The sequence below is a fragment of the Perissodus microlepis genome, chromosome 18 (genome assembly GCF_051167445.1).
Source record: "Perissodus microlepis isolate ML-2025 ecotype Zambia chromosome 18, ASM5116744v1, whole genome shotgun sequence".
Taxonomy (NCBI): Eukaryota; Metazoa; Chordata; class Actinopteri; order Cichliformes; family Cichlidae; genus Perissodus; species Perissodus microlepis.
The window spans coordinates 31,809,595-31,824,932 of NC_140478.1; the positions used below are offsets into that span (position 1 = coordinate 31,809,595).

The following is a 15,338-nucleotide window of genomic DNA, read 5'->3' on the forward strand; positions in this document are numbered from 1 at the left end:
ATTGAATAATAGCTTGTTCTGTCTTTGCTACATATTCTGGAGTCATATTTCCTTTCTTCAAAGTGGTCTTAAACCTTTCCATTCTTATCTCCACTTCTTTCTGACTTTCCAGATCATTCTTATTCAAACCTGCGCCAGCAACACCAAAGCCTCTTTCAGCTTTAAAAGCCAGGCTACAGAGATTTTAAGTTTTGCCCAAGACGAGAAGTAATGGATAAGATAGTTGGTAGGATTTTGTAATTCCTTCACGATGACATTCATTGTCAGGTCATTTTTGACCTCTGGGTCATCTGCAGAAATTACACTATATTCCACATCCAGTTTAGGCCATTCCTTTTCTGACTTACAGAGAAATTCTGGCCCTTTTATCCATCTTCTACATTTGAGGAAATCCCCAGCACTCATGCCTCTGGATGCATCATCTGCAGGATTCTCCTTGGAAGAAACGTATCTCCACTGATTCACATCTGTTGCTTCTCGAATGACAGCAATTCTGTTTGCAACAAAAGCATTGAATCTTCAGGTTTCATTGGAAATGTATTTCAGTACTGTTGTACTATCAGTCCACAAAACAGATTTTTCCAACCTTACCTGCAGCTCCTTTTGCAGAAGCATATTCACTCGAACTGCAAGAACTGCAGCCGTCAATTCCAGCCTGGGAATTGCAGTTTGCTTGAGAGGAGCAACTCTAGCTTCTCCCAGGATAAAAGCAACATGTGTGATGTTATTCTTTTCCAACTTTAAATATGACACTGTTCCATAACCATCTTGACTTGCATCAGAAAAATGATGAAGTTGTGCCTTATCTGGTCTTCCAAAGCAACTTGGTTTAAAGCAACGTTCCACTTTGAACTTTGAAATCAGCTTGAGATCCTCCAGCCAATCACGCCACCGCTGGGAAAGTGAGTGGGGAATAACTTCATCCCACTTCAAATCTTGTAGCAACAGTTTAGCTGGCATACTGAAGGGAGACAAGATTCCCAAAGGATCATACAGTGAGCTGACCACAGACAAAATGGCCCTTCTGGTTGTTGGACGGTCCTGCAGGGAGGTTCTGAACCGGAACTTGTCTGTTTCTATGCACCACTGTAAACCCAGTGCTCTCTCCTGGAAGCTGATCTGCGTCCAAATCCAGAGCCTTAATTTCCTTTGCTCTTCTTTCCTCTGGGATGGACATGAGCACTGTGCGACTGTTGCTGATCCATTTTGAAAGCTTAAATCCTCCTTTAGCGCAGATATCCATCAGCCTCTTCACCATGTGCACTGCCTCCTCTTCTGAAGCAACAGATTTCAAACAATCATCCACATAAAAGTTTCTTTTGACTGTATCAACCACTTCAGCTGGAAACTGTTGTGCATGATCATCTGCAGTTCTCTGTAGAGCATAATTTGCACAGCTTGGCGAAGATACTGCTCCAAACAAATGCACCTTCATCCTGTATTCCTGTGCAGACCTTGTAGTGTCGCCATGTTGCCACCACAGGAAACGGAGAACGTTGACGTGTTTTTCTGAGACGTGAACTTGGTGAAACATGGAATCAATGTCTGCCATTAATGCAACAACCTCTTGTCTAAATCTGATCAGAACTCCAACCAGCGAGCTTGTGAGATCAGGTCCCTGTAGAAGCTGGCTGTTCAATGATGCTCCTTTGTGAGTTGTTCCACAGTCCAATACAACTCTTAACTTGCCCTTTCTGGGATGATACACTCCGTGATGAGGGATGTACCACACCTTTCCATCATCTTTCTGCAACTCCTCTGCAGGCACAAGCTCGGCATATCCTTGTTCAAGCATGTTGTTTACACATTCAGTGTATTCATCCTTATAACGAGCATCCTTTTCAAATCTCCGTCTGAGACTCTGGAGACTCTGGAGACTCTGGAGACGCTGCTTCGCGACACAGAGGTTATTTGGCAAGCTGGACCTTCTCTCCTGAAAGGCAAATCCATGTGATAATGATTTCCAATAAGTTTTATTGAACTACTAACAATATCCATGAAACACAGATCCTCTCTGGACATTTCAGTCTGCTCCTCTGAGGATCTTTCATTAAAATCACGATTGTACTGTTTAATCAACGTTTCTTCAAGACGCTCAACAGAAATCCTATTGGCTGTTACAGCAGTGCGGTTGTTGATATTTCCGCTGTTACTTCCAGTGCGCAGGGGAACATTTATAACCCAGCCAACTTTTGTTTTTACAGCATAAGGTCCACCCTCCACACTGTTTATCACCTTCCATGGCTCTCAAACATTGGAAGCATCAGTGCCTATCAGTAGCTCCACTTCTGCATCAATGTTGTGAAGTTTAACAGGTTTAAGATGAGGCCACTGATCAATGTCGCCTTGCTGGGGAATATTGACTGTAGAAACTGGCATGGTCCTTTGAGTCAACACTTTTATTTGATACAGATCTTGCATTTAAAAGAGCTAATTTAACTCTGTCCATCCATGGTAGCAGGTTGGATATGCAGTAATTGCAAGTTGTTTAATTTCTCCACCTCCCATCGTATCCTGTCAGCATGGCAACCAATAAAACTTCATCAGGTGTGCATGGTGTGATGACGTCGGGTAAACAGGAAGAAGGCAGGGCTGTTTGAGGGCAGCTTCCCAGAGCGCGTGCCACGTACATGTCCACGTCCCCGGCGCTTCCGTTTAGAAGGATTCCAGGGTGGATCACAGCGATGCAGTTCCTCTGGTACCGGTGCCAGAGGCAGCGGGAGTCCTCCAAATCGCTCGCTAATGCTGGGGAGCATCAGCAGTGAGTCATGGATGTCCTGCTACCCCCCCAAAAACCCATCTCCATAGAGACTGTGTCAGCTTCCAAAAAGACAAAAAACAAACTAAAAACCAGCAACAAACAACTTAAACATAAACAATCAAAAAGAAAGAACAATACAGTATCCACATCTGAACCAAAGAGTAAAACAGTGAAATGTGGATTATTAAATATTAGGTCTCTCTCCTCCAAGTCTCTGTTAGTACATGACTTAATAATTGATCAACAAATCGATTTACTCTGCCTTACAGAAACCTGGTTGCAGCAGGATGATTATGTTAGTTTAAATGAATCAACACCCCCGAGTCATTCTAACTACCAGAAACCTCGAAGCACAGGCCGAGGGGGCGGTGTGGCAGCAATTTTTCACACCAGCCTATTAATTAATGAAAGACCAAGACAGACTTTTAATTCATTTGAAAGCCTGATGCTTAACATTGTCCACCCCAGCTGTGAAACTCAGAAACCAGTCTTACTTGTTATCATCTATCGTCCACCTGGGCCTTACACAGAGTTTCTGTCTGATTTCTCAGACTTTATATCTAATTTAGTTCTGAGCTCAAATAAAATAATTATTGTGGGTGATTTTAACATCCATGTAGATGCTAAAAATGACAGCCTCAACATGGCATTTAGTCTGTTATTAGACTCAATTGGCTTCTCTCAAAATGTAAAAGAACCCACCCACCACTTTAATCACACTCTAGATCTTGTTTTAACATATGGCATAGAAACTGAACATTTAACAGTGTTTCCTGAAAACCCTCTCCTGTCTGATCATTTCCTGATAACATTTACATTTACAATAATTGATTACACAGCGGTGGAGAGTAGATTTTATCAAAGTAGATGTCTTTCTGAAAGCGCTGTAACTAAGTTTAAGAATATAATCCACCCACTGTTATCATCTTCAATGCCCTGTACCAACACAGAGCAGAGCAGCTATCTGAACGCTACCCCAACAGAGGTTGATTATCTTGTTAATAATTTCACCTCCTCACTACGTACGACTCTGGATACTGTAGCTCCAGTGAAAACTAAGGTCTCTAATCAGAAGTACCTGACTCCGTGGTATAATTCTCAAACACGTACCCTAAAGCAGATGACTCGTAATCTGGAGAGGAAATGGCGTGTCACAAATTTAGAGGATCATCATTTAGCCTGGAGAAATAGTTTGCTGCTTTATAAGAAAGCCCTCCACAAAGCCAGAACATCTTACTATTCATCACTGATTGAAGAAAATAAGAACAACCCCAGGTTTCTCTTCAGCACTGTAGCCAGGCTGACAAACAGTCAGAGCTCTGTTGAGCCAACCGTCCCTTTAACGTTAACTAGTAATGACTTCATGAACTTCTTCACAAATAAAATTTTTATCATTAGAGAAAAAATTACCAGTAATCATCCCACAGATGTAATATTATCTACAGCTACTCTTAGTACCATTGATGTTAAGTTAGACTCTTTTTCTCCAATTGATCTTTCTGAGTTAACTTCAATAATTACTTCCTCCAAACCATCAACGTGTCTTTTAGACCCCATTCCTACAAAACTGCTCAAAGAAGTCCTGCCATTAATTAATTCTTCGATCTTAAATATGACCAACCTATCTCTAATAATCGGCTATGTACCACAGGCCTTCAAGCTGGCTGTAGTTAAACCTTTACTCAAAAAGCATCTCTAGACCCAGCAGCCTTAGCTAATTATAGGCCAATCTCCAACCTTCCTTTCATATCAAAAATCCTTGAAAGAGTAGTTATCAAACAGCTAACAGATCATCTGCAGAGGAATGGTTTATTTGAAGAGTTTCAGTCAGGTTTCAGAGCTCATCACAGCACAGAAACAGCTTTAGTGAAGGTTACAAATGATCTTCTTATGGCCTCTGACAGTGGACTCATCTCTGTGCTTGTCCTGCTAGACCTCAGTGCAGCGTTCGATACTGTCGACCATAATATCCTATTAGAGCGATTAGAACATGCTGTAGGTATTACAGGTACTGCACTGCAGTGGTTTGTATCATATCTATCTAATAGACTCCAATTTGTGCATGTAAATGGAGAGTCCTCTTCACACACTGAGGTTAATTATGGAGTTCCACAGGGTTCAGTGCTAGGACCAATTCTGTTTACATTATACATGCTTCCCTTAGGCAGCATCATTAGAAGACATAGCATACATTTTCACTGCTATGCAGATGACACCCAGCTCTATCTGTCCATGAAGCCAGATAACACACACCAATGAGTTAAACTGCAGGAATGTCTTAAAGACATAAAGACCTGGATGGCCGCTAACTTTCTGCTTCTTAATTCAGATAAAACTGAGGTTATTGTACTCGGCCCTGAAAATCTTAGAAATATGGTATCTAACCAGATTCATACTCTGGATGGCATTACCTTGGCCTCCAGTAACGCTGTGAGGAACCTTGGAGTCATTTTTGACCAGGACATGTCCTTCAACGCACATATTAAACAAATATGTAAGACTGCTTTCTTCCATTTGCGCAACATCTCTAAAATTTGAAATATCCTGTCTCAGAGTGACGCTGAAAAACTAGTTCATGCATTTATTACTTCCAGGCTGGACGACTGTAATTCATTATTATCAGGATGTCCAAAAAACTCCCTGAAAAGCCTTCAGCTAATCCAAAATGCTGCAGCAAGAGTCCTGACAGGGACTAGAAAGAGAGAGCATATTTCTCCTGTTTTGGCTTCCCTTCATTGGCTTCCTGTTAAGTCCAGAATTGAATTCAAAATCCTGCTCCTCACATACAAGGTCTTAAATAATCAGGCCCCATCTTATCTTAATGACCTTGTAGTACCACATCACCCTATTAGAGCACTTCGCTCTCGCTCTGCAGGCCTACTTGTTGTTCCTAGAGTATTTAAAAGTAGAATGGGAGGCAGAGCCTTCAGTTTTCAGGCCCCTCTTCTGTGGAACCAGCTTCCAGTTTGGATTCGGGAGACAGAAACTATCTCTACTTTTAAGATTAGGCTTCAAACTTTCCTTTTTGCTAAAGCATATAGTTAGGGCTGGACCAGGTGACCCTGAATCCTCCCTTAGTTATGTTGCAATAGACGTAGGCTGCCGGGGGATTCCCATGATGCATTGAGTTTTTCCTTTCCAGTCACCTTTCTCACTCACTATGTATTAATAGACCTCTGCATTGAATCATATCTGTTATTAACCTCTGTCTCTCTTCCACAGCATGTCTTTTATCCTGTCTTCCTTCTCTCACCCCAACCGGTCGCAGCAGATGGCCCCGCCCCTCCCTGAGCCTGGTTCTGCTGGAGGTTTCTTCCTGTTAAAAGGGAGTTTTTCCTTCCCACTGTCGCCAAAGTGCTTGCTCATAGGGGGTCATATGATTGTTGGGTTTTTCTCTGTATCTATGAAGCGCCTTGAGGCGACTTTTGTTGTGATTTGGTGCTATATAAATAAAATTGAAATGAATTGAATTGAATTGAATTGAAAGAAGAAGTATGGCAGAACGCTGCTGCAGGACTGCTCTCCCCTCCTTTCAGAATATCTACACCAGGAGATGCTGGGCTAGAGAAGCCCAGATATTGAAGGACCTGTCCCGTCCCTGCAACAATCTGTTCCAACATCTGCAATCAGGCAGGTTCTGCACCATCTGTGCAAGGACAGAGGGACTCAAGAGGAGCTTCTATCCCCAAACTAAACCAGAACATGGAAGGCTTTAAAAGCTAATTAAATCATTTTAAAATGAATTCTAAAATGAATGGGCAGCCAGTGAAGTCAAGCTGAAATAGTGGAAATGTGCTCAAACTTTGGAGTGCCAGTTAAAAGACGAGTCGCAGCATTTCGCGGCCTCTGTGGATGAGGAATGTATGAAGCACTGGCCCCTATATAAAGTGCATTACAGTAATCCAGCTAATGCTAACAAAGGTGTTGATAACTGTCTCAAAGAGCTGCTGTGAAAGAATTGCTTTATTTTAGCTAGCTGCATGGGCTGAAAGAAGCCTGACTTTATGACTGCCTTAATCTGAGTCCACTTTGACTCCCAGGTTTGTGACAGTTGGCTTATTGTGCTGGGTCAAGGTACCTAAATATACATTGGGGATCTCAGTGGGGCTACCAAAACCATCACCTCGGTCTTTTTGTCATTGAATTTTAATCCAGTGCCCACTGAAAATGATTTTGATAAACTAGAATCGTTTTTATTGTCTTCTATTTCAAACAAACCTCTGGCACAACCAGGTCAGGGCGGCCATGACCTGCTGGGTTTGGACAACCCGGGAACCCATTGATTAGTCTGCTGACTTAGCTTCAGGATACAACAAGCAATTCTTCTTGGCTTCTGGTTTGTCCAGCAGATATCTGGACAAAGACTTCAATTTCTTGTTATTGCTCATTGTTTATGAAAACAGAGAATTTAAAAAAAAACTGAATAAAAAGTCATGTCTGGATTATATTTGATGATGTGATGCATTTTCAGCAGATGGACTCTTTTGCTCTCCTCACAGACTGTTTACCTGCATGCAAACAAAGCTGCATGTAATTGGTCAGAAACACAAACAGAGAGCAGAAATCCTGTCCTTTTATTCCAGATTTGACATATTCAAATACAAAATCTGTTTTTTTCTATCAGAGAGAAAAGAAGGTGACAGAAAGATGAGGCACCGTGACTGATTCATCCTCTATAAACATCCACAGGAAACTGATGGAAATCTGTCCAACAAGATAAGCGTCCTAATGAGCCGCTGCTAGAAGGACAAAATCCTGACCTGACATCAGTCCAAGTGTCTGGTTAAATGTACTGAAAGGTGTTAAACAACAAGTGCTGCTGGAAGAGTTTTCATGAAGAGAACATTAACACTGTGAATGAGGGATGGACTTTGATTCAGTTTGACACAATCTGTTTTTCTTTCACTTTGAATAAATGTTTTTGTGGGACTGAGGATACATTTGTTTACATTTGGAAGTTTGATGTCATCTGTTCCTCTTGTTTCTGTCTTAAAACAGGATGAAAAATCTGTTTAAACAGAAATAAATAGAATTGAATTTCTGACAGCAGTAAATAAAAATCGTCCCTGAGCTCAGTATGTTTGTGACTCTGAGATGGAGGTGAAACATGTGAAGCTGGGCTGTGGTTTACTGCTCTCTTCCTGTCACAGACACTGTTTGACATCTGTTCATCTGTTGGTTTTTGTTCAGGCTGCAGGGATCATTTCTCACTGTGGGGATCAGACACCCAACAGGAGCAGTAGTAGGTGGCTGAATGCTTTAATTTAACTTTCTTAATCTCTAACGCCCAGCCTTTGTTTGTATTTACAGAAGAGAAGTCATTGAGCTGAGGATGAGAAGAGTAACTTCTATCTATGTCACCATTATTTTTATCAATATCAAAAATCACTCTGAATGTTTCTTTTTCTTTCTTCTGGTACCAGTATATATAATCCTCAGCACACTGTTCAGTCCCTCCACAGCTGAAGGAGACACTTTCTCCAACTCTCCTGGTCAATGTTAAATCCTCCTGAATCAGCTGTTCTGCTGCCATGGTAACCAGTGCTGTAGAGACACAGACAGATAGATGAAGGTTAGTGTGACAGTGTTTGTTACAGGTTGACTTTGTTGGCTCCTGATTGGCTGGAAACACTCACCTGAACACAGACAGCACAGAGCAGCAGCTGGGAGGAAAAGCATTTTGTGCAGTGGTGTTTCCTCTGGTGAACATGGGGAGAAGTGGCGCTCTGATGCAGCTGAGGCCAAACAAGGACGAGCTGTGAGATCAGACGAGGGCCACGTGGTTTCTAACAGGTCCTCAAAGCTCCCATCAGCCCCTGCGGCCCACAGATAAGACTGCTGCTGCTGATTGACAGCTCAGCTGAAGCTGCTGTGGTTTCATCGTCTTCATTTCAATCTGACAGCAGATCCAAAAATCTGGGTCACATGATGCACAAACACTCAGAAACATTCATGTTGCTGTGAATTTAGTAACACACACTGTTATCTGTTGTTTAACAGCTGTGATGAAAACACTAAATATAACTAAACTATAAATAAATAGAAAAATCTAAAAAAAAATAATATGGTTAAATATTTTAAAAGTTCATAAATTGCACACAAAGTAGTTAAAAAAACAAAATCATATATAACAACATTTAGAGTGAAAATCTTATTTTAAACAAACACATGTGGTTCTGTTGTGTGTTTAAATCTGTGCACACTGTGGTTCTTTCCCACATCTTCTAATGTGTTTTGTTCCAAGTTGGTTTCAGACTGAAGGATTCATTAAAGCCTTTTTAAGAATCATTAAAATGATGATCATCAATTCTAATATCTATAAACAGTAATAAAAACAGGGCTGTGTTTCACGTCAGCTTCAGCTTCATTTATTTGTACCCATGGTTAGATTTCATTTGCAGCAGGCAGTCATCCACCTTTACACACACATTTACACAACAGTACAAAAGTACTTTTTGATTCATGAAAGAGAAATAAGACAAATGTTGCCTTTGTATCATCTCTGATATCGAAGGGATCATTTGAAGATGTGAGTGAAGGACACAAATATTTGGATCTGGTGTTGTTCTACATTTTAGGACTAAAAGACAGAAGGAAGAAAGTGAAAGTGACTGTGCGAGGGGTTGAAGTCATGAAGTCAAGTGGAGGCCGCTGACTGCTGTTACTTTCTGCTGTACAGGTTAAACAGGGACTCACAGTCAGCCTGCTAGAACATTTGGATGAAGAGAAAAAGGAGGAAAAAGACTTTGAGGGAAAAATCCAATAAGATCAGCATGTTTTTAATGTGGGAATACAACAGTTTCCTCCACCATGACACACACTGGAGCCTCTTTTTGCTCACAGCTTCACTGTTTGTCTCAAAGTTCAGTTTGGAGGCCAAAATTGTTGCAACACATTTGTAAGTTTGCACTAATTTCACTGTGTGACCCTTAATGGATGTAATCAAAGAATCAGTCAGTGAAATATGAAGCTGTGCTGTAAGTTTGGAGGAGAAAAGTGTCTCAGTGAGTTTAATGAGGTGAACACATGAATACAGAGCACTGACTGACACGTACAGACTCCTTTAATGAGTCGCACACATTTTTGTGACTTCATTAAATGTCAAAAATGACACAACACACAACAAGCTGCGACCACATTATTGTCTGTTTGCTGTTTGTGTGCTTTGTTTGCTGTTATGATAGCAGGCATACAGCCATGTTCTCAATGTCTCAGCTATCATTGATTATTTCTGCTTTTCCTCTTCTATTAGGCACTTCAACTCAATGAATGACACACAGAAAGATTTCATGACTGTGTTCTTCAAAAGAAGGAGAATATGTTATCTGCATCTGAATGACTCATGTTGCCTTGTTTCTACTTTGTTTGCATATTTCTGCTTGTTGGAAACGATTTTCTGAATCATTCAGTAGTTTTTGTAATAATAACGACATTTAGCAACACTTCAAAATGATTCTCCAACATTTGCTGCTCAGACTTGATCTGTTCTTACGTGTGTGATATCCAGAATGAAAAACTCAGCTCAGGTAATAAAATGGGAGCTGAGCAGACTGCAGGGGCTTCATGGTCTCTCCTTTGATTCCATTAAAGTTCATTTGTCAGCTCTGAGTTGAGGATTTGAGCTGTTTCTCTCACAGGTGAAGAACACAGATCCTTCCTGGAATCATTCTTGAAGCAGAGTTCATGCTTGTAACTGTCATTGTGTTATTAAAGTGAAAAGCCACAGCTAACGGTGTGGAGGCTGCAGAGCAGAAACCCACACAGCCCGTCTGCTGCAGGAGAGCAAGTTTGGATACAGTCAGTTTGTGCTTCACTCACACGGGTTGTTGTTGATCACACAATGAAAGTAGAATCAAACTCTTCATCTTCAAATCTTTATTATTCACACTTACAAACACAACTACACTGTTTGACATTTGAAAATCAAACAAAAACAAATCAAAGTGAAAACTTGTGATAAAAATATTCCTGATGATTTTTGTTACTACAATAAAAGTCACAATAAGTACAAAAAGAATTCTAACTCAGAGCAACAATACATGTAAAGATGTATTTATTTCAGATGATCTTCTAACTGTTGAAGAAAAAGCCAAAAGAAGCACAACACATCATAACTAACATTTGTGAACACTGATCAAAGTGATGGATGAGATGAATTGATGACATCTGATGGTGAGAAAAGGCGAGCAGGAAACAGTCAGTCAGCATGTGTGCAGTTGGTGGACGGTCCCTTGTTTGTGAGCATCATCAGCAGAGAGAGTCCACAGCAGTACACCAGACTCTTCACTATCAGCACTGTGTACAGCAGGCAGAGCAGCTTCACCCTGCACTGAGACTGGAAGGACACTGAAGGACAGACAGACACAAAGAGACAGACAGACAGTCGGGTTATTCCTCTCAGATCAAGGAGAAAAAGTCCAAATAGAAACAGTCACAGCTTCTTCTTCAAGTGGATGAATTGATGTAGTGTTTGTGTCCACTTGGGGGCAGAAGAACTCCACAAGCAGCTAACAAACTGATCTCTGACATATTATGGTCTGTCTGCTGTTTGGTGCTGAGCAGCTAGTGTACAGTGGCTTTATCAGAGCTTGTTGGATGAAGATTTGATCAATTAGTGCAACTTTAAGACTGAGTCCCTAAACTTGTTCCAGCTCCCTCATTGGACATTGGAGCTGTCCATGCAGAGAGGCAGCAGGTGATCTTACAGTCAGCTGGCTGCAGAGCTGGCAGGTCTGCTGGCTCTCTCTCTGGAGGACAGGAGGCTGCTGGAGCTGGAAGCTCTGAAACAGAAAAGGAGTCAAATGTTTGGAGCTGCAGTGAGAAATGTCAGTCCTCTGCTGCTCTGCTCTCTTTGACAGCATCTCCACATGAAGCTGAATCACTGCTGAACACAGTCACCAAGCCTTCATTACCTTGTTGTGTTTGGGCCTCCACTGTGCCCCCCTCGTGCTTCACCCAGCAGCTGTATTTATATGTGTCAGAATGGCTCCCATCAACCATCCTGATGGCAATGGTGCGTCCCGCCTCTCTGAGCTCCAGCTGCTCTCCCTCAGCAGGGGGCAGCTCCTCCGGTTCTCCGCCGTTCTTCTTCTGTCTTTTCCAGGAGAACTGGACCAGAGGAGGAAACATGGCTGAGGCCACACACAGCAGGGAGCTGTTCCCCTCCAGGTGGGCTCTGGATGCTGCTGGGTACACGCTCACCACGGGCTTCACTACCTGCTCATCTGAAGTTTGACAGCAGCAACAAGCAGCACAGACACACATTCACACAGTCAGCAGCAGCTTCCAGCACTGCACTGCATTCAGTCTGATCCTGGAAACTACATGGACTCTGATCACTAAACTACTCATCAATACAGCACAAAGTTCACTACATACACTGGATTCAGCTTCATATCAAACACAGTCATCACCTCATGTCATCATGGCTCACATGAGGAACACTCAGTGTGTCTTTACATCATGAAATAAAATGTATTTCTTCTCCTTTATTTTCTTGGCTTTACTTCACAATGTAATTTATCACAACTCTAAATGTATATATAGAGATTTGTCTTTATCTAACTTTAAATATATTTCCAATCCCAAAAAACATTTCAACAGAGTTGATCTTCTTCCATAAAATCCATGAACCTTTTTTAACTTTATTCTGTACTGAAAATATGTAAATTTTAAATAGTCTTTAAAGACACGTTTTATATTTGTTACAATAACTAACATTCTTCTTTCAGAGACTTTTCTATGATTAGATTTTCTTAAATCTTTTACTGCAATAATTAGATCAGCTTTAATTTTATTACTTGGTTTGATTGTTATTTTCTTCCATATTTAAATTAATTATTAAATAAAATTAAATGCAATTTAGCTAAATTTGAGAGATAATTAAATCCTTTTTTCGGCCATTTGAATTAATTTATTATTATTTTTAATTAAAAAATTACATGTTGTGGATGATTGTGTATTTACTTTTACATATTTTTCAAAGAAATATTTACAGATAACATTTTTGAACTTTTATTATTATTTGTCATTTTGACTCATAAAACCTGAGTAACAATTTCATATTTTATCCAGTATTTTTCATCACATTTTAGACGTTTAATATTTCACTGATCAGTATCTATGACAATTAATAAAATAATGTTTTTCCAAAAATGACTCTTTGAACCAACATGCTATATCGTTCACTATTAAAAACATATCTACATTTTCTTCTTAGCAAAATTCATATTTACAAATCTGCTACTGTATTAATTTTAACATCAAAAATGATCTTGTGTTCAAAAACCAGCAGAATTACTGAGATGATCAAATCCTAAATATTTGTAACATCACTAATATTTGCAGAAATAAAAATGGTAAATGGTAAATGGCCTGCATTTGTATAGCGCTTTACTCAGTCCCTAAGGACCCCAGAGCGCTTTACACTACAATCAGTCATTCACCCATTCACACATGTGTGTGAACAACTAAAGAATGACTTTAGTTGTTCAGTGAGATTTCAACATGTTTTCAGAGATTATTGAGCTTTTCTTATGTAACAATGGCTGCAGATGAATTCTCTACTAATGATGAAAAACTAACATGTAAAGCCTGAAGCAGCAGAAACTGACTTTAAACACATTTTCAGCTTCTACAATAAAACAACTGAAGGAAAATGAATGTTTGTTCTTACCTGTTACAGACAGTTTAGTTCCAGAGCCAAAGATGGAGTAGTCGTTATAATCTCCACAGTGAGACAGACTGCTACAAAAACCTGTCTGCTGTTGAATGTGTCAGCTGAGGTGAATGAGTCCAAATGAGGAAGCAGGATCATATTTCAGCTCCATGATGTGTTTCTCTAATGTTCATATCAACATGACTGTCTCTTCTTCTCTTTTCTTTTAGCCACACTAGCAGCACGGCTCTGATGTTAATGTCAGTCTGTTGGTCAGTCCACTACTTTAGTCCACATGAAAATAGAAAATCACTATATAAGCACCAGTCCATTTATCCCATCAATGATGCACCACTACAATGAAACATGCTGCTGATAGTATCATGGTTTGGCCCATCTGGCTCACCATCATTAATCATAGAGCTGGGCGATAGAACGATAACGATATGTATTGCGAAATAACTTTTCCTCGATAGAAAAGTTAAACTATTGCGATAGGCCTCATCTCTCTTGTTCTCACAAACAAAAAAAAGAAGAACAGCCAATCCAAATTAAGTAGCGCAGAGCCGAACCCATCACAGCCGCAGCGTCACGTCACGTGACTTGTTACGTACAGCACAAGTGCCAAGCCGCACATGTGTATTTGTTTGGGAAGCAGCCAGCCGCCGTGCCGCCCGGGTAATGGAGGAAATGAGTGTGCCGACTAGAGAAAAATCAACCGAGAGCGTGACCGAAAGTTATCGAAGAGAAAACAGATGATGGCTCCAACGCCGGAGAGATTGTCGAACGGAAGAGCCACAGAAGTTCTGTAGTGTGAAGGTATTTCGGCTATTTCAAGTCTGACAAAAAACAGAGCAGCGCGCACTGTAAATTGTGCCGAAAGCAAGTCTGGAAATACAATAAAGCGGTGCATGCTCAGTCTCTGACTGGAAGCGCTAATTTGTCATTTGGCTTTTGTCAGACTAAAGTAACTGTTAAAACTGTTTGAAAAGCTAAGTTATACAACAAGGAGAGATTGAGAATTTCCTTTTAGTTCTCAGTTTATTTGATATTGACAAAAGTTAGTCAATTTTGTCTGTTCTTCTGTAAAACAAACTAAGATTTATTTTTAGAATTAATATTTTGTTTCTAAGTGGAATTGACAATTTAGTCTGTTTTGTTTGTTCTATTTTGAAACTTAAACGCTTTAGCGGCTGCCTTTTGTGTAGTTTGCAATATTTGCCTTTATTTATCTGAAAAAGTCTCATGTTCCTTAAGTACATCTACCCTGTTGAACTTATTATGGGAAATAAATATTTAAATCAAAACAAGCTGCTGATTATTTCACATTTTACTTGTGAGCAACGGCACATTTAAATCTTACAAATATAGTTATTTGGCTTATATCGTGATATATATCGTTATCGCCTGAAATGAAAAAAACATATCGTGATATGAAAAAATCTTATATCGCCCAGCTCTAATTAATCACACAATCAATTTTGAATTATAGCAGCAAATTGTAAAGAAAACTATCAGAACATCTGTCTGTGAACTGAATCTCAGGAGAAAGTGGGCCATGCAGCACCACAATGACACAAACCAGTCACGTTTGTTTTCTTTGTTCCAAATAATGTTGAGAGAAAAATAATCCAGTGAATCCAGCGAGTGATGTGATGAGTCTCTGATGTCTTTCTGATGTGGTTTTGTTGCGTCCTTCAAACCACACCTGGTGTATTTTAGAAGAGAAACATGTTGGTCTGCACAGGCTCTTCTATTTTCAACACTGACAGGATTTCCTTTGCTGTTTCTTCTGTCCTGCACATTTTCCTCTGTCTGGGCGAGTCCCCTCACCCACACCGGCTCTGAACTCTACATTGCCTGCTGGGTAAGATCAGCTTAATTATAAATCAGCTGCGCGGACATGAAAGTGGTGATCGT

General features: G+C 40.3%; 1 protein-coding gene across 2 annotated transcripts; it reads right to left on the reverse strand.

Annotated features, from left to right (window-relative positions):
* Window positions 1-10,222: 10,222 nt before the first annotated feature.
* LOC146368585 (uncharacterized) lies at window positions 10,223-12,201 on the reverse strand. 2 transcript variants are annotated; one of them, XM_084912312.1, is made up of 3 exons: window positions 11,674-11,985; window positions 11,467-11,541; window positions 10,223-11,107 (listed from the first exon to the last, which is right to left on the reverse strand). In XM_084912312.1, exons 1-3 carry the CDS (start codon window positions 11,888-11,890, stop codon window positions 10,959-10,961), a joined length of 441 nt encoding a protein of 146 aa, XP_084768438.1. In that variant the 5' UTR covers window positions 11,891-11,985; the 3' UTR covers window positions 10,223-10,958. The 2 variants fall into 2 exon arrangements, with proteins under 2 accessions (XP_084768438.1, XP_084768439.1); XM_084912313.1 differs by having other exon boundaries at window positions 10,989-11,541; window positions 11,674-12,201.
* Window positions 12,202-15,338: the final 3,137 nt, after the last annotated feature.

Coding starts and splice junctions, on each gene's coding strand:
- LOC146368585 (XM_084912313.1), bottom strand. CDS start 12,025: ATGTGTGTCTGTGCTGCTTGTTGCTGCTGTCAAACTTCAGATGAGCAG. Junction 11,542..11,673: donor GGAGGCCCAAACACAACAAG/GTAATGAAGGCT, acceptor TTTCTGTTTCAG/AGCTTCCAGCTCCAGCAGCC.